At 38.6% G+C, this 18,733-nt stretch overlaps 1 protein-coding gene across 3 annotated transcripts in view; it reads right to left on the reverse strand.

Moving 5' to 3' along the window:
* Positions 1 to 18,733, reverse strand: part of atp9b (ATPase phospholipid transporting 9B (putative)) — a 341,291-nt gene that overhangs the window by 59,733 nt on the left and 262,825 nt on the right. For all 3 annotated transcript variants that reach the window (XM_033019057.1, XM_033019056.1, XM_033019058.1), the window contains 2 exons: positions 13,557 to 13,669; positions 3,067 to 3,312 (listed from right to left, as the gene is read on the reverse strand). In XM_033019057.1, the coding sequence (XP_032874948.1) occupies positions 3,067 to 3,312; positions 13,557 to 13,669 (359 nt within the window). The remainder of the gene's footprint in view (positions 1 to 3,066; positions 3,313 to 13,556; positions 13,670 to 18,733) is intronic.

Genomic DNA, 18,733 nt, shown 5'->3' on the forward strand with positions numbered 1-18,733 from the left:
GTTGGAAAACAAAATATAGTGGCACAGCTGGTAGACTTGCTGCCTCACACGCCAGGGATCTGTGTTCGATCCTGTCCTCGGGCACTGTCTGTGTTGAATTTGCACATTCTCCCTGCAAGCGTGTGGGTTTCCTCCCACATCCCAAAGACGCATTGGCTTTGTAGGTTAACTTGTCTCTGTAAAATTGCCCCTAATGTGTAGGGAGTGGGTGAGGAAAGTGAGATAACAGAACTTGTGTGAATGGTTGGTAGACAAAAATGCTGGAGAAATCAGCGGGGTGAGGCAGCATCTATGGAGCGAAGGAATAGGCGACGTTTCGGGTCGAGACCCTTCTTCAGACTGATGTCGGGGGGGGGGGGGGGGGGGAAGGGGAGAGAAAGGAAGAGGCGGAGACAGTAAGCTGTGGGAGAGCTGGGAATGGGAGGGGAAAGAGGGAGAAAGCAAGGACTACCTGAAATTGGAGAAGCCAATGTTCATACCGCTGGGGTGTAAACTACCCAAGCGAAATATGAGGTGCTGTTCCTCCAATTTGTAGTAAGCCTCACTCTGGCCATGAAGGAGGCCCAGGAGAGAAAGGTCGGATTCGGAATGGGGGGGGGAGTTGAAGTGCTGAGCCACCGGGAGATCAGGTTGGTTATTGCGAACTGAGTCGAGGTGTTGCGCGAAGCGATCGCCAAGCCTGCGCTTGGTCTCACCGAGGTTGATCATACGCTGAATAATCCAACCACATTTTTGTTTGGAAGAGGAAAGAAATAATAAAAATTGCGTTCATTGCAACGTGTAAAAAGAGTTGAGATACTGTATTGTAATTTTGCAGCATGTCATTGTAGTATATATCATGTCTTGATTTAGTTTGTGACTTTATTTGAAGCAGATATAATATGTGAATGCTTCATTGAGCATAATTCCGTCTGGTAACTACGCACTTCGTCCGAGCACATTATTGCACGCGTCATGCAAACCATCTTAAATGACCACCTAAACTGTCATTTGGCAACCTAAAAAGCTGCCTAGGTTGCCCGGCTAGCAACAGAGGAAAAAAAGTTAAGTGAGAGCCCTGCATTATGGAGGGCACTGTACTTATGCCCATCAAGCTCAACTTTAATACTGTTTTTGCAATGTCTGCTCGCTTTTTGTAGACTTTGCACGGTCAATTTGTAACACCGTACCAGTTTCTATATTTGCACAACAAAATATTGATCACTGATCATTGGAAATACAAACACGGGAAGATTTTGTTAGGCTAAGAGATGGGATTCCAAATTCATAGATAATATGATTAATGCATTAGATAGCTAGATGAGATAGGCTGAAAAATATTTACATTAAAATAAATCAGCTCATGTTTACTCTTGATATTGGATAACTATTTTGCTTTGTAAGAACTTAAATTATCTTAATAATGTTTATTTTAAAATACAAATGGGGAGCTCTGGCCTCTTATGAACATAAAATGTAAATGAAAAAAAAACAGGAATAAATTTTCATAATGTTCTCACATGCAGATTGAAATAAAATTGATTTTCCTACATTTAAATCACAGATAACATTCCCACTTATTTTCAACACACTTGTCCTTATTTTCCAAAGGTGCAGCCTGTATCAAAATTAGAGTTTGAACTTTTTCAAATAGGCAAAGCATTTAAAATAAACTGAATTTCAAAAATAGGCAGCAAATGTCTCAGATATACTGACTTTGAAAATGATAACCCGCATGTGACAATAAATGAATCCGAATCTGATTAACATGTTTGCAACTATAGCAGGCTTTATCTTTTCTAAATTTTCTTGTCTCCTTCCATAGCTCAGCTTTCTGATTTGAACATCTTTACTACCTAAACTGGGAAGAAGTATACTCATTTATAATTTATCATTATTTGGAATTTTCACTAAGCTTCTGAACAAATTCTGAACAGCCTCTTGTGTCAACAATGCTTTGTCCTTGGATGCAGTGCAAGGTGGAAAAATAGTTAAGAACAGGAAGAAAACAGGTGACTCCGAATGAGGCATGAAAAACCTTGAAAGTGAAATGTTCCACCGATGAGAAATTAAATATGAATTAAAAGTTGGAAGGAAAATGGTTAAAATATGAAAACAAAGATGATAAAGTGTGTGATGGGAAGAGTGGAAAAAAATTAATGCAGAAGAGGCAAAAAAAAGAGCAGCCAATCATTATGTGCCCTTTTTCATTGAGATTCAGGAAGAAAAAGGCACAGGTACAACTTACTTAGGATAAGCCATCTTCTTTCCCTTAAAGGGCACAATTTCAAATTATCCCAATGCCTCACACTGATTTACAAAAATACCAAACATAAATTCATTTACCATATACTTCAAACAAAGAAACAAAGCTTTGCCTGCCTTGAGAAAGTAACAGATGAATCAAAATGTAAATTTATGCCAACCAGAAGGCATTGTATACAAACCAACGGGTAGGTTTACAATACTGAAAGGATTTAGTTGCACCTAAGGCTCATGCAGATTGTCAGTTGTTCTTCAGTCAACGTGGAAATAAAATGAGTGCCAGTGGTTTCTCTGTTTAGAGATAATATTGCTTACTTAGAAAAACCTCATTCGGCCAACACTGAATGATTTATAAGGGAAACATCAATTGAACAATTTTGCTAAATAAAGCTCTGGGGCACAATAGTGAAAGCAGTTTTCTTCAATAAAATATGCTTTTAGAATGGTGCTTCAGTGATTGCAAAACACTGGCATCATCCATCATTCCAAGTACAAAAATATTCAATGAGTTAAACAATGATCCACTTAGATTTTTTTTCCTTCTTCTTGGACTTTAATACATGTGATTCATTTTATGTTGCATCAATATGACTCCCTAAAATTAAAACCAATTTTTTTTTAATCTTCCCGTCTACCCAAGAGAACACCTAGCAAATCTCTAGTTAGTAATCCAGTGACAATTTAATTGACGTTGAATACTATTCTTTTCTTCCAAAGAAAAGAAGGGCTGTCCAAGTGAACAAGGTCCAGTGCCATATTTTAAATGGCTGACATTTACCATATCACACTATATTTCCAGCTTTATAAAAGGCAAATACTAACCTCGTCAGGACTGGAGGCTTGGTACGTGCGGTTTTCATCGCTGAAATCCTGATCGGCCTCAGCATATTCTGTTTCCCCACGCGCTTCATAGACAGGTGTAACATTGTGGCAAAGTGCAATGGCTTTTACAGCTTCGTGTATACGGCTGTGGACGGACTTGCGAACTTTTGGGGCAGATAAAGTACTTTTACTTGATGGGGTGGTGCTACTGTTGCTTCCTGTTGTATGGCTGTGCGAACTATTGCCCTTAAAAAGAAAAAAAAGTCAAATGCTTTCATTTTGTTCCCAGATAAACCAATACTTTTGCAAGGCATGTGCATATAGTCAATAACCGATGGTCCCAGCAGGATGGGTTAGGACATGGAAGACAGAAACTGCATGGCAATGTAACCGCTTTTCATTTCATGTCAGATTAGCACGCCAAAATCCCAAAACATTAAAAAATCAACACATCACCATAATAATTTACAATTGAACATACGTTTTGCAGAGAAGACCCAACTCTGTTCGAGCAGAATGGCACCACTGATTTTTATAAAGAGCAATAGATATAATTTCACAAGGTCAATACTACTTTTTAATGAAATCCCAGAAATGAGAATTTATCTTTGGACAAGCTTACGACAGTCAACATGCCTCAACATCTCGGCAAAAAATGGATCAGGTAGATCATCATGACTTTGTGTTGATAAAATGCTAGTTGAACATTTTGTACTTGAACACAATAACTAAATACAAAAGATTCTCCCCCACTTATGAGATTACCTCAAAATCAAACTCAGGCAATCCTCAATGTTTAGGAAGGAACTGCAGATGTTGGCTTACCATTGAAGATAAACATAAAATGCTGGAGTAACGGGTGAGATTTCGGGTTGAATCCCTTCTTCAGACTGAGAGTCAGGGGAGAGGAAAACGTTTCAGGTCAAGAGCCTTGATCAGACGCTGTCTCAACCCGAAACGTCACCCATTCCTTCTCTCCAGAGAGGATGCCCGTTCTGCTGAGTTACTCCAGCATTTTGTGTCTATCTTCAATCCTCAATGTTGTCAGTTCCTGTGTGAAAGTATTCACCCCAGTACAAGAAAATAATCATTTCAACAAAAAGCATCTTTCTTAATGCAAACATTGTGAATTACTTACCATTTACCAAGTTCAAAAGCTTGGTAACAGAATGAACGAAATTCCAAAGCATTGATCTCGTATTCAAGTTGGAATATCATATTGACAACTGACGGAATTGCAGAGAACTCGCACAATACAATTTGATATGAACATCTTATCTTTTTCTAGAATGGTTATAATCCATTTTACTGCTTTTCTTTTTCTCATTTTACCTTAAACAGAACAAGTCTTTCTTCTGATAATGAAATAAGGGACGTACATTTTCAGCTTTGTAATGGCATGATTGCTGATCAGGATTAGACAGTTTCTATGTTTTAAGAATAAATAAATATCATTCCCATATTGTAATATTTAAACATGAATGGTAGCTATTTTGGACCCGAGTGGAGCTACTAACTTCCAGTTAACCGATTTTAAATTTGATCCCATTATGTAGAATATTATATAGTCCACAGTTGAGCTGATAGATATATAAATTATAAAGTTTGCAGCTTTGGAGGAAAGAAAATTAAAAATAATCAACAGAGACTGGAAATAATACCTCACCAACAGGCACAGCAAGTTTCACAGCCAAGATACCTCTGCCTCAGTGAAGGAGCAATATACCACAACATTTACAGAGAAAGTAAATATTTTTAATAAGCAGCATTAAATGCTAATAAAAATGTCAGTGAAAATTCGACAAATTGTACGCATATATGTGCATCTCGATTTAACAAAGATGTTCTTATCTTTCTTGTCGACAGAGTACACAACAGGCAAAAATAACATAAATGACACAACCTCTGTATCTCCTTTGTCACATTAGATTGTTGGAGTCATGCTGCGTCTTTTACAAGCACCGACTCCGCACTGTCATGCATATAAGCTCCAATAAGATCCAGCTGCTTCTGACAGAATTTATCTCCTCCAGTGAAGCAGATCATTTTCCATTATTAACCTCCTACCCAGTGAAGGCCTTCAAGCCAGGATGTGAAATGACATACATCTCTGATCCCACCATCTCTATCAACCACTTTTCTGTTAACTTTAAGCTGACCTTACCTCATTCCATTTTAACCAGTCTCTTGTTGCCTGGGTGTGCTAAAATTACTGAACCGTGAACTTTCTGCCCATCAAATTACAGTGTTGCCTAATAAAAGGTTTAACTTTTTATTCATCTGACAGCCTCTTCAGTTTCAGGATAAGGCTGCATTTGTATTCTTTCAACACCAATGCTACTCCAACAGCAAATAAATTAAGCTGATTTACTCATCCTGCATTGTTGTGTGTATTGATGCTGGTATAATTTAATTTCACACAAATTCCATTAAAGATTATGCCCTGTGTCACAAAATGTTTCCAGTGGGGAAATATAATCAATTTACAATAGATTTGTGCTGCGTTACTGTGGACCTATTACACTATCATATTTATACAAAAACACTGATGCTGAAATCAATATCAAATCAAAATTGCCAAACATTGCTAACTGACTGGCAATTATATAATAATTAATTATCTAACAAAGAAGTCTACATCAGATGTTCTTTTCAAATGTTTATATATCATCTTTTAAAATAAATCTATCCAGAAAAACATTGGGCACATTATTCTATATTGCTTCAATTAATTTCTGCTTCAACAGAAATAAAACTCCAGGAAGAATTATTTTATATCTTGCCATTTGAAAGGCATTTTTTCAGCTGCAAATGCTTCTTGAAAAATTACATTTATATAGTTTCAAAATCTCTGGATCCCCAAGGCACTTCCTAATGATTTAAGTACAATTCAAGCTAGGCACATTTCTCCCTTCTCTACTAGTGTTTTTTATCATTAGCCTTTTCTTCAATAGTTGCTCAATCACCAGCAGTGATATCCAAAACTCTGGAACATCATTCCTGAATTCCTTTCGCTCCCTTATAAGATTTAAAAAAAACTTCTCTGCTTAATCAAATTGATCACCGCCTGCCCTAATATCTATTTACATGGATGTGTGATAAATGTAGTTTGAGCGCTCTCCTGTGAAATGCTTTGGGATCATTTTGTATGTTAGAATCACAACATATATACACATGTTAATGCAGATACTTTGTATACAGTAAACCCTCGTGATGATGGACCATGGGGAGGGAAATGTTGTCCGTTATTGCCGATTGGCAGCCCAGCCAGGAAACGGCCGGGGGTGGTGTTAGCTGCCCAGCCTGGAAGTGGCCAGGGGTGGTGTTAGCTGCTAGGCCTGCAAGTGGTCAGGGGTGGTGTTGGCACCCCAGCCTGGAAGCACTCAGGGGGGAGGGGGTTGGGGGGGGGGCGGGGGTGGGATCGGCAGCCCAGCTGAAGCAGCCGGGGAGGTGGTGCATGCCAGTGTTGGCCTCGGCTTCCCGGCCTGGAGTTGAATATCGGTAGGTCTGCTATAACCAAAATCCGTTATAAAGAGGAACGGAAAAAAGGTTTAGTGGATATTAAAAATTTTGCAGTTCAATTCAATAAAAGGGAGCACCAAAAATCCTGCTACTTCCTAAGCATTTACACTGGTAACGGATTGGTGTGGAATCAGAAAGAGCTTGGTCATCAATTAGGTGGAGTAAACATTTGAGAACAATTATATCATTAAATATACTACAATTTTCATGACCAAATGACCAGTTGCACTAAAAAGTATATTTAATGTGCAGTTAATGACACAACCCTTTAGAATCCCATAAATCTCTTTTATGGTCTCAGGTAAAAGCATGTATAGTTACAGTGACAGTAAGATAGTATTGAATTCATTTCAATCTAATACTGTTCTCAGCTTTTTACTATATATTACAATTGCATGTGGAGTTGCATATCAAACTTTGAAAAGGCACCAAGTTAGGTGGCCCAGGTGGAACAAGAAGCTGCTGAGAAAGTAAGAGTGAGCAGAATGATGGCATATGGAAGTTAATATGTAATAAGCATATTTATCAGAGAAACATTAACCACAACATTTTAATTATAAAGAACTAGAAGCTGTGAAGAAAAAGTAAAAAGAAATTTAGGTGCACAATAAGTCACCAAAATCGAATCCAAATTTCACTTTACATATATTGTAAACTAAATCATAGAAGTTTGTTAGATCTCCATAAAGAAATTTTGCATTACTTTATAACAGCCTTGATCAGACTAAGTACTACCAGACAGAAGGTTATAGGCTCAAACCCCCCTCCAGATACCCGGACATATAATTTGACACCAAGCAGTGGAGGAGTGGTATGCTGCAGGAACTATTGTCGTTGGAGAGAGGCATTAAAATAGGGCCTAATGAACATAGAAGATCTCATACATCACTTGGAGCAGATAATTCACCCAGTATTCCATACTACTATTATCTGCCTACATCACTAAAACAGATAATCCAATTGGTCATTTCACATATTTGAGGGACCTTGCTGTGCAAGAATTTGAGTTTTTTTCCATGTTATAATAAACAATTGTTACAAGCACTTCTTCAGTTTTGAGAACTTAAGTGCAACTTGAGGCAAGGTTCTTTCAGAATTTCTCTTATGTCTAACTCATTTGCAAAGAGCTTTGCAAATCAGCACAAACCTAAGAATACAATTGGAATAAAACATTCCATTTTATAAAATAGTAAAGACAAAACAGTGCAGGAAACTAACCTAGGTCTACATGGCAACCTCTTTGACAATTTATTATTTAATATGATATTGAATACAGCACCAGCTGGAAGTCATATTTAGTAACTGACGCAAGAAGCCAGAAGTTTAGTGATAAATATAGAGAATGAAGTTGGACATGAACAAAAATAGAACATTCTAAATCATCATTGACGTCCAGTACTTAAATTTGTGGTATTTAAAAATGGCATCGTGATTTCTTCATTGAATACACCAGCTTTGACTGTCATTTTCGACTAATTTACATGTTTATAGCATGATAGTATTTTAAATTAAATGCCTATTATTAGCACAGCTTTACATTTAAGGATCTCAACAGATGACAACCTAAAGGAGACCAGGAAAATTGTTGTTGGACAGAAAAGTCATGTGCGCTGTCCTGTAGCTTGGATATTCTGGTGCAGCATAGGATGGGTTTCAGGGTGACTCATAGAAGGTGAGGGTTGCCAGTACCACCTTGGGGTTGCAGCTGTAGCCCCTTCTGCCTACCTGTTGATCCCCAAGTACTCCATCCTGATTGCATCATGGGCTGTTATTTTTAAAGAGCTGGGGTAGTTCTGGGTATTCCCAGATCCATATACACCTTCTCTTGGTATTATAAAAGGGGCATCCTATAACAATGTTAAATGGCACAGCTAACTTCTCTTAGCAACTCTGTGTACCAGCGTAGTGACCACTGATGGGGCAGAAGTAACCCTTGTAGGGTTTCCAGGCAGCAAGTTAGATGTCCCAAACCGAAGACCTTGTATTATGAACCTAGTGATGACATTGTAATGGTCATAAGTATGACTAGAATGGCAGTTCACAGCTGATCTGTAACATGCTCTTTAAAGAAGCTCTCAGAGGTTTATTGTGATTAGACATGTAGGTTATCCAGATGGTCTTTTAATTTTCAACCCAATTAATGATAGCCTTGTTTATTCATTATTAAATCTGTCTCTTGGTCCTAAAATTAGACAAAAATAAGTCTAAAGATTTCATCAGACTCTTTAAATTTCTCTGGTGAAGTCCATGTAACATTTATTAAGTAAGCTACAACTGGTAAAGCTCAAATAATAACAAAAATGCTGGAGAAACTCAGCGGGTGAAGCAGCATCTATGGAGTGAAGGAATAGGTGACGTTTCGGGTCGAGACCCTTTCTCAACCCAAAACGTCGTCTATTCCTTCGCTCCATAGATGCTGCCTCACCTGCTGAGTTTCTCCAGCATTTTTGTCTACCTTTGATTTTTCCAGCATCTGCAGTTTTTTCTTAAAATAATGACAATGTTTTTTTGAGTGATGGGGTGAAATGGAGACACCAAAACAATATAACACTGTAAAATTGTTACAGACACAAAGTGCTGAAGTAAACCAGATGGTCAGATAGCATCTCTGGAGAACATGGATAGGCGACGTTTTGGATCGGTACCCCACTTCAGACTGATTGGAGAAGGGAGGAAGAAAAAAGCTGGAAAAGACATGGGGGTGGGACAAAGCTAGGTAAGTGATAAGTGGATACAGGTGATGAGGACCTTTGAATGGCAGATGGGTGGGAAAAGACCAGAGATGGGAAAATGATTGTATGTGACCCAAGGAGAGCTAGTTTACGGGATAGAAAATTGGCCTCATGGAAGGAAACAGAGGGTGATAGTGGAAGGTTGTTTTTCAGACTGGAGGCCTATGACGTGGTGTGTCTTAGGGTTTGGTGCGGGGTCCATTGCTGTTTGTCATCTATATCAATTATGTGGATGGCAACATACCAGGCACAATTAGTAAGTTTGCAAATGACAAGAAATTGGGTGGTATTGTAGATAACGAAGATGGTTGTCAAAAGTTGCAGCAGGATCTTGATCGGTTGGGCAGGTGGGCTAAGGAATGGTTAGTGAAGTCAAACCAGGGCAGGATCTACACAGTGAATGGCAGGGCTCTGGGGGCATTGTAGCACAGGGGGATCTAGGAGTGCAGGTACATAGTTTCTTGAAAGTGGCATCACAAGCAGATAGGGTGGTCAAGAAAGCTTCCAGCACATTGGCCTTCATCAGTCCGAGTATTGAAGTTGGGAGGTCATGTTGCAGTTGTAGAAGACATTGGTGAGGCCACACTTAGAGCATTGTGTTCAGTTTTGCCCACCCTGTTATGGGAAAGATGTTAAGCTGGAAAGGAATCAGAAAAGATTTAAGAGGATGTTACCAGGACTTAAGGGCCTGAGGTTTAGAGAGAGGTTGAGCAGGCTGGGACTTTATTTCTTGGAGCACAGGAGGATGAGGGGTGATCTAATAGAGGTGTACAAGAACATGAGAGGCAAAGATAGGATAAATGCACAGTCTTTTACCCAGAGAAGGGGAATCGAGGACATAGGTTAATGGTGAGGGGGGAAAGAATTAATGGGAACCGGACTGGCAACTTTTTGGTTTACACATAAGGTGGTAGATGTATGGAACAAGCTGCAGGAGTAGCTAGTTGAGGCAGGTACTATTACAACATTTAAGAAACATTTAATACATGGATATGGATAGGATAGGTTTAGAGGGATATGGGCCAAACGCAGGCAGTTAGGACTAGTGTAGATGGAGCATGTTGGTCAGTGTGGGCTAAGTTGGGCCGGATGGACTGTTTTCACACTGTATTACTCTATGACTGCAAGATAGGGAGAGTAGATGTGCAAAATGCGAAGGCAGAGGAAGGGATATAGACGGGAGGGGATGGGGCGAGGGGTGCAGTGCACTGGAAGAAATAGGTGCTCATCCAAGCAGGGCACAGGGGAGGGGCGGGTGGGGGTAAAGAAGGGGAGTGGGGCTTTGCATTGGCCAGTTACCTAAAATTAGAGAATTTAATGTTCATACCATTAAGTTGTAAGCTACCCAAGCAAAATGTGAGGTGTTAAGGGAACTGTCCCACTTGGCGATTTTTTTGGCGACTGCTGGCATCATTAACTGATGTATCAGGTCACCAAATAATTTGCAGTGTGATGCGGCGTGATGAAGTATTGACAAGCAGTGTTTTTTCAAGTGTCGCAACATTTGTTTTGTCGCTTCTGGGTTTTGAAATGTTCAAAATCTTTTGGCCACACTGATATGACGCTGGCAGTCGCCGAAAGAAAATCGCCAAGTGGGACATGCCTTTAATTTCTCCAATTTGTGTGTTTCCTCTCCACTTCCACCGATACACCTTTGGCTGGCTTAACATTTCGTGCTTCTACTCTCCTACATGACAGCCTTTTGTTTTCTTCGCATCTCTGGCCTTTGTCCACCCATCTGCCGTTCAAAAATGTCCCTCACTTGTATCCACATAAAACTTACCTGGCTTAGACCCACCCTCTCTTTCACCACCCCTTCTACAATAAATCTGTAGAAGTGTCCTGACCCAAAAGGTCACCTAACCATATTCTCCAAATATGCTGCCTGGCCCACTGCGTTACTCCAGCGCTGTATGTCTTTTTGTGTAAATCAGCACATGTTTCTGTAAAATTGTTCCTTGTTACACAGCGAAGATTCCCAAAACATTAGATGTAGCACATTTTTCTTTAATTCTTTATGTTATATATGTTAAGTAGTAATGTGTACATGATAAACTTCATGATGCCTTCAATAAAACTGAACTTCTGAAGCAATATATGATGTTCAAAATTACTACATTTCACAAAGAATAAACTTCTAACTTAGTCTTTCAGTTTTATAAAGTTATGGATTAAATTTTTTAATCAGTTTGAAAGCACTTAGATTTGGAATATCTAACAAAACAATGAGAAATCTGCAGATATAATAACTACCCAATTTCTTTGTTTTGATCTCACCCAGTTCTATAAACACGAGAACTTTACATGCTGTTGCACTGTACCCCTTTAGGCAATCAACGATTCTCATGTCCCCAGCACCTGTCCAACTTTTAAAAAGACAGTAAGACTATGCTGCAAGGACCAACATTTAGATGTTGAGAGAGGAAATGGATTTCACTTTTGGTCCAGTGATATTCTGTGACAATATGTATCTTCAGGTTCCAGTGATAACCTGAATGCTCAAGCTGCATTTATATAACCATATAACCATATAACAATTACAGCACGGAAACAGGCCATCTCGACCCTTCTAGTCCGTGCCGAACACGTATTCTCCCCTAGTCCCATATACCTGCGCTCAGACCATAACCCTCCATTCCTTTCCCGTCCATATAACTATCCAATTTATTTTTAAATGATAAAATCGAACCTGCCTCCACCACCTTCCCTGGAAGCTCATTCCACACAGCCACCACTCTCTGAGTAAAGAAGTTCCCCCTCATGTTACCCCTAAACTTATGTCCCTTAATTCTCAAGTCATGTCCCCTTGTTTGAATCTTCCCTACTCTCAGTGGGAAAAGCTTATCCACGTCAACTCTGTCTATCCCTCTCATCATTTTAAAGACCTCTATCAAGTCCCCCCTTAACCTTCTGCGCTCCAAAGAATAAAGCCCTAACTTGTTCAACCTTTCTCTGTAACTTAGTTGCTGAAACCCAGGCAACATTCTAGTAAAATGGTTTAAAATAACTTTATTAATCATATTAATTTAACCATGCTGAAATTGCATATTGTTACCAAGCTGAATGAATAGTCAAAATCCATCATATGTAAATATATCTACCACTTCCACACAAATTCCAAGCCTCCATCAACTATATATATACCACCATCCAACTCAGCACTTTTGACCATCTGGTGTACAGCTACCGTAAACTAAGTGAAAGTGAATGTATTCAACATATTTACATATTTATTTACTGTATTTATTTAACACAAACAAACTAAAGCCCTATTAAAAATTATGTTTACATCCCTGAAATTACTTTAAAAATCTCCTGAATATAATTCCTCACTTGTTGAAAAGAGAAACATCATCCACTCTGTTGATGTTATATTTATATGTTCTATAGCCACAGGTAGACACAGAGACTTGCTCCAATCATATTAGCTATCAGACTGTATCTGTATACTCTTTAATAATTGAAAATGAAAATATATTTTATTAGAATTTAAATAGAAGGTAAAACATTGAATGCTAGTTAACAATGCAGAGAAATCTATGTTTTACTACCAGTTATTTTGACATTTTATTTCAATAATATCCTATTACAGACCCCATCCCTTGTTCCATTCCACCAAAATTAAACATACACCTTGACTTTTTCCCCAAGCATCTACTCCTCTTTTACTCAGCCCCTAGAATTAGATGAAAAAGGGTGAAGATTTAAATATAGCCAGAAGGGATCAGTTGGGCCGAATCGCCTTTTTCTGCACTATATATTCTAGGTAACCCATAGATTGAGCAGCAACTCCTTGGCCACCGTACAGTCGCTAGCATATTGCCCACTGACCATTACTTAGGCTTGAGCTGAGACAGTCTCTCTCTGTGTGCAGCATTGCAGCAAAGCACCACACACAGCATCCAGTATATGTAACTGTAAAATAGACCTAGTCAACTCTTCCCTTACCTCAAGAATGCTGTGCCAAATGTGAGATCAACTAGCAGGGTCTGGGCAATAAATTAACAAAATGCACAGCTCACACTGCCCATTTAGGCATTGAGGTGACTTGCGCCTTTCAGTGGATTAAAAAAAATTGTAAAGCTGTTCTCTGATCAACATGATCTGCAGCAAAATCATTTCAGATTCCTTTCACTCCGTTTAAATCCATTACGATTTTATTAAAACCCTAATTTCTTCACAATTAAATACACAATAGAAATAATTTTTTTCAAAATGAACAACTGAAATATATACCTGTGCATATGAGCCAATAATATGGTTTTGTATTTCATCCATTGTGTCAGTCCCATAAGACACAGTGCCCAAGTGGAGACGTTTGAATACCATCTCATTCTGCGTAAGGGTTCCTACAATAAGCAGAACAGAGAAGAGTATAGCCACAATTGCTGAAATTTACCAGCAGTATCAAATTGCATTTCAATGAAGAACATTCATTCAGACCTGAATAACCGTATAATTATACAAATAACTCTTTGGTACAATTTACACTGGCCACAGTACTGTACTGTTTTCATTGTTGCGAATGATTTTTAGTCTACAACTTAAATATGAATATGTTAAGGTTATATCAATAAACCGCTTTAATATTTAAAGAGCTGGCCATTAAGCACTATGTGCTTAGGTAAACATACTGAACTTCAAATTATATGCTGAATGAACAAATTGATTCTTGAATGAACCATAAAAGTCAAGGAGAAAACTTTAAGAGAATATAAGGAACGGAGTCCTCAAGTCGAAAAAAAAACTGGGCAGGTATTGCCTCTTTTGAGTGGTAAGCAAATACAACAGCATTGCTGTAAGACGTAAAATTACATACATTGGAGTGGAATATCTCTATTCTCACTGGGAGAAGCAGCATTAACCTAATGTATAAAATTGCAGCAATGTTGTTCTGGTATGGTAAGTGTGGTTAAAAATAAAATCACTGTTGCAGCATCCCGCATTTAAAATGTCCTCTCCAAGTCATTCATTCCTCTTCTCATTTTGTTGGAAATAACATGGGGGGCAGTTGTTGCACACCCAAGCAGAGTTCAAATCTTCACCATTTCAACTCTGGTCGTCAAAAATAGCTTGTAAACAACCACCCCCATGTCAATCAAAGTTGGGTCCACAGCCATGTGATTAAAACAGCTAATTAATTGGCTGTTTTGTGTGAGGGTTTATTAGCTGCCAAGGCTACAATAGATCAAGATGAAATCAAATTTACCAAAGCAGAAATACAAGCCGAAAATTAATACAACGGCTTCACTCGATCAGCCTCCAAACAAAAAAATTACCATTCCCTGATAATTATTTAGTTCTATTCCACACTCTCACTTGAATAGACTCAACAATTATTCCCAGGCATCTATCAGTATCTTTCTAACCAGTTGCTAGAAAGTGCACAACAGCAGGACAGTGATGTATTTCAACAATTTCCCTTGTCACCCTGTTGGAAAGAATCAGTTTCCACTCTGATAAACTAATAAGAACTGGGGGAAATGGTCATAATGCTTTAATATAACATGTTTCCTCTTCAGATCAGTTAGATAAAACAATGCAATTATTTCTTAATGTATTTAAAAAATAACTGCATTGTGAGACACTGTAAAATAATGACATATTGAACTTCAATTGCAAACCAGGCAACTGTTGAGCAAATTATAAGCTGATCTATTCACACAAGCAAATGTCATGTTCCTCAAGTTTTGATTATTTTTCAAAAAAATTGGAAAATAATTATTTTCTGCGTTTTTAGGTTAAGGGGACATTTATATTCCAAATTTAAATTGTTTCCCTGAAAGGTTAGACATTTACAGATCTTATCCAGGCCCAACTTATAGACAACCTATGCATATGAGCGAGCTTTTGGGAGACCAGCGGGGTGGGTGGGGATGGACCTGCTGGCTGCTGCAGAGCAAAATACATCTTCTGAGCTAGGATTGGGGCATTTCCACAAGCTGCCTCTCCCCACCACCCTCACCTCCTCCCTCCAAGCAACAACAATCGGTGGCTGAGTCGAGCTGAGCTATCAGCACTGAGCAGTCACTCAATTACTCGCTGAGAGTGGCTGATGGATTTGTGGAGAGGGAAGCAAAGAGTTATCACTTTACATCTATAATCTATTATCAGAACTTAATCTGTTCGAGTGAAAAAAATACTGGCGAGGCTCAAAAGCAACCACCTCAACGTGGTCATAACTCCTTTCATGTGCAGGGTGGTGTTGCAATTTAACATTCTCTGCTAAAGATGGTATCTGACAAAAAAGCATATTTTGACAGCTGTAATTAAATGTTAATCCAGATTATGAGGTCAGGGCCTCAGAATAGGATTTGGGACCACACTCGTCTGAGTGAATGTGAGAATACAGCAGCACGAGCCCGATTTGAAGAGGCGTTGCCTCGCATCCTCACAGATGCAGGTTGACCCCGGATGCTATCTGCGTGGAGTTTGCATATTCTCCCTCTGAACACATGAATTTTGTGCGGCCATGCTGATTTCCTTTTAAGCCAGAGTCAAGTTTGTCGTTTAATTGACCACTGTAAATTGCTTGTGTGCAGGTGAATGGTACAATCTAGAGGTAGGGAGAATATCATGGGATTGATATATCAAGTGAATGTGTGATGGTCAGCATGGACTAGGTGGGCTGAACAGTCTATTTCTATGCTGTATAACTCCATAACTACATTTCAATGTTTCCATCCATTGCACCCTTTCAAATAACATTATTATTTTGTACAAAATAAATACAATTTGATAGGAGACAACAGTTCATTAAGTGTTCATCTTAATGAGAGCAATCACAAACACATACTAGGTTCATCATCATAGTGCAAATCTGAAATTTTGGGGGAAACTTTATTATAAAAAAACATACTAAATTCAAGATCTGCTTGTTGATTTATGTTAATTCCATGCAGATCATACTGTTTTCGATTGTCACATGGAAGCAATTGTTCAACCTGAGTAGAATGCATCTGCGTAGTGACGTGAATACGAATATCGCTGTACCTTAATTGGTACACGTGACAATAAAAGACCTTCGCAACCTTTGAAAGATACAACTTTATGGGACTAGCTGCTACCCTTTGTGAGATTTTCATATGTTCATACAAATTAATCACCAAATTCATCTGACAAACTGGCCCTATATTAACTGTATGAAAAAAAAAAAACAGCATTAAACATCATTAATAAATAGCTTAACTCATCACTCCACCAACATGCAGCTTGGCCATTTCATTAGAATTCCCCTGACTTTAGTTATTTACTGAGATGAAATAGGTAGATGATGTACATGAAACAGATTTTGTGCTGCCACCTTTAAAATAATGTCAGCTTTGGAGATGCTTAAGATATAATTATTGCCTGCAATATTCATTTATCACAAAAATGTTGTTCCAGCTGCTTGTACCATTAATGATGTTATAATACAATAGAGATAAATTCCATTGACACTGGGATTAATTTATTGCATCATTAGGGTTCACCCACAGTTACCATTTAAAAGTTATGAGCTCTCCACTGCATTGTCCTGAAACAATAGCTTTATCAAAAGCAAGCATTGGGAAGATTAAAGCTCTACTTGCAGATTAAGTATAAATTATCTGTCCTCTTGTTTCAGCACCATTTATTCATTTATCACATAACATCTAGTATTTCAGGTCAGTGTCAATATGCTCTGCATCCTCTCAGTTAACAGATGTCTTCTCTTGTCAAATGAATTACTTTATGTTTCACGCACTGGTGGACGCAGATGTGTCACTATAGCAACATCATCAATTTCAGATCTTACCGGAAACATGCTCTCCAATCAAACCTAATTATACCACATTGCTTTCTTGTCCTACAATAAGGAAACTATAATGTAATTATTGGGACACTTCATTTTCTATTCTGCCATGGCAAATGAGCAAGCCAAAATGATGGACGCTTCTTGTCAGAATGCTTACTGATGAAGCACAGACCCAATTTGCAGTCATACAAAGGACTACCTTGCAATTAAGATAGACTGCAATGGTCCTCAGATGCAACAACTTAAATTCTGTATGGTTACTAATGGCTATTCTTTTTCTGGAACTTGAGGGGGGAAAAAAATCACCAAACAGGTGTTTGCTCCAACTAACATTTATGTTGGTTCATAAATAAAGCAGAACTTGTACTATTGATGTCATTTAATCTTAATTTTCAGACTTTTTTTCCTTGCATAACCTTTATCAATTAATGTGAACATCAATTAACCCCTCAAACAACAAAACATTTCTGTTGCAAATTCTCTGAATATTTTTTAAAAGTATTGAATTTAGGATGACACTTGCTTTACTATTCCACAGGCAAATGTATACAATAGTTACTCATAAAATGGGAGGCATATAGGGATGTAAATTACAGTATATGTTTCCTGCTGGACGAGGAGATTGGAGCAATAAAATAAACTATTGGAGGAAAATAGGGACATCTGTGGGGGTGGGGCAGAAAATAAATTGTCCACATTTCAGGTCGAGACCTTACATCAGGACTGAGACTGGAGAGACAGGATATTGGTTGAGCCGAATGATGATGCAGAGTTATTGTTGCGGGTGGTGACTCAAAGGAACACACCCTGTATGGATGTGGGAGGTGGCTGGGAGGACATGAAAACAGTAATTCCAGAGGCTATGCAGATGTTGTACTGTGTTTGAGTCATATTGCGAGGTATACAAGGTGAGCAGAATGGTTGAGAACTCATGTGGGAAATTTTGCACTTCATTGATAGGTTCAGGGTATGAAACAAGGTACATGCCAGGGAAGGAGGAGAAAAAGACCTAGAAGCATTTGATATGAGAAAGGCCTTGCTTATGATACATAGTTGGAGCAGAGGGCAGACTGTCCAGAACAAGGGTTCCCATCCTGGGGCAAATTTACCCCCAAGCTGGTACATTTTGCCTACTATGGGGGTAATTTTGTTGATTCTGGATTTGTATATATTTTTTCTCATTGACTGATTGGTTCTGGTATAAACCAAGATACATAGAGTTTGAGTATGTTCATAAATAAGTGAAATAGCATTGTTATGTGCTATTAAAGTTGCCAGGGGTAAACGGGATGAAAAAGGTTGGGAACCCCTGTTCTAAAGTGGGCACAGAGGCAGTAAAAGGCACAGTGGCACCACCTGTGGGATAAGTGCTTGATAAAATCTTGGCACATGGTGGAGTGACTTGGGGTTGGGAGTGAGGTGTAGATGACTAACGATTGCCAATCCACTGGTACTATCTGTTTTGGAAAGTCGGATCAAGCATGAAGAGAGGAGTATGGTCCGTATCGGGTATGGGCAGAATGAAACTCCACACAGAGAAAGGGCTGTTTGGCTTAAAGGGAGTCACCAGGCAACCTCTCATGTATTTTGCAGAATACAGAAAGGCAATTTACTTTACACAGTTATTAAATAAAAG

The sequence above is a fragment of the Amblyraja radiata genome, chromosome 4 (genome assembly GCF_010909765.2).
Source record: "Amblyraja radiata isolate CabotCenter1 chromosome 4, sAmbRad1.1.pri, whole genome shotgun sequence".
Classification (NCBI taxonomy): Eukaryota; Metazoa; Chordata; class Chondrichthyes; order Rajiformes; family Rajidae; genus Amblyraja; species Amblyraja radiata.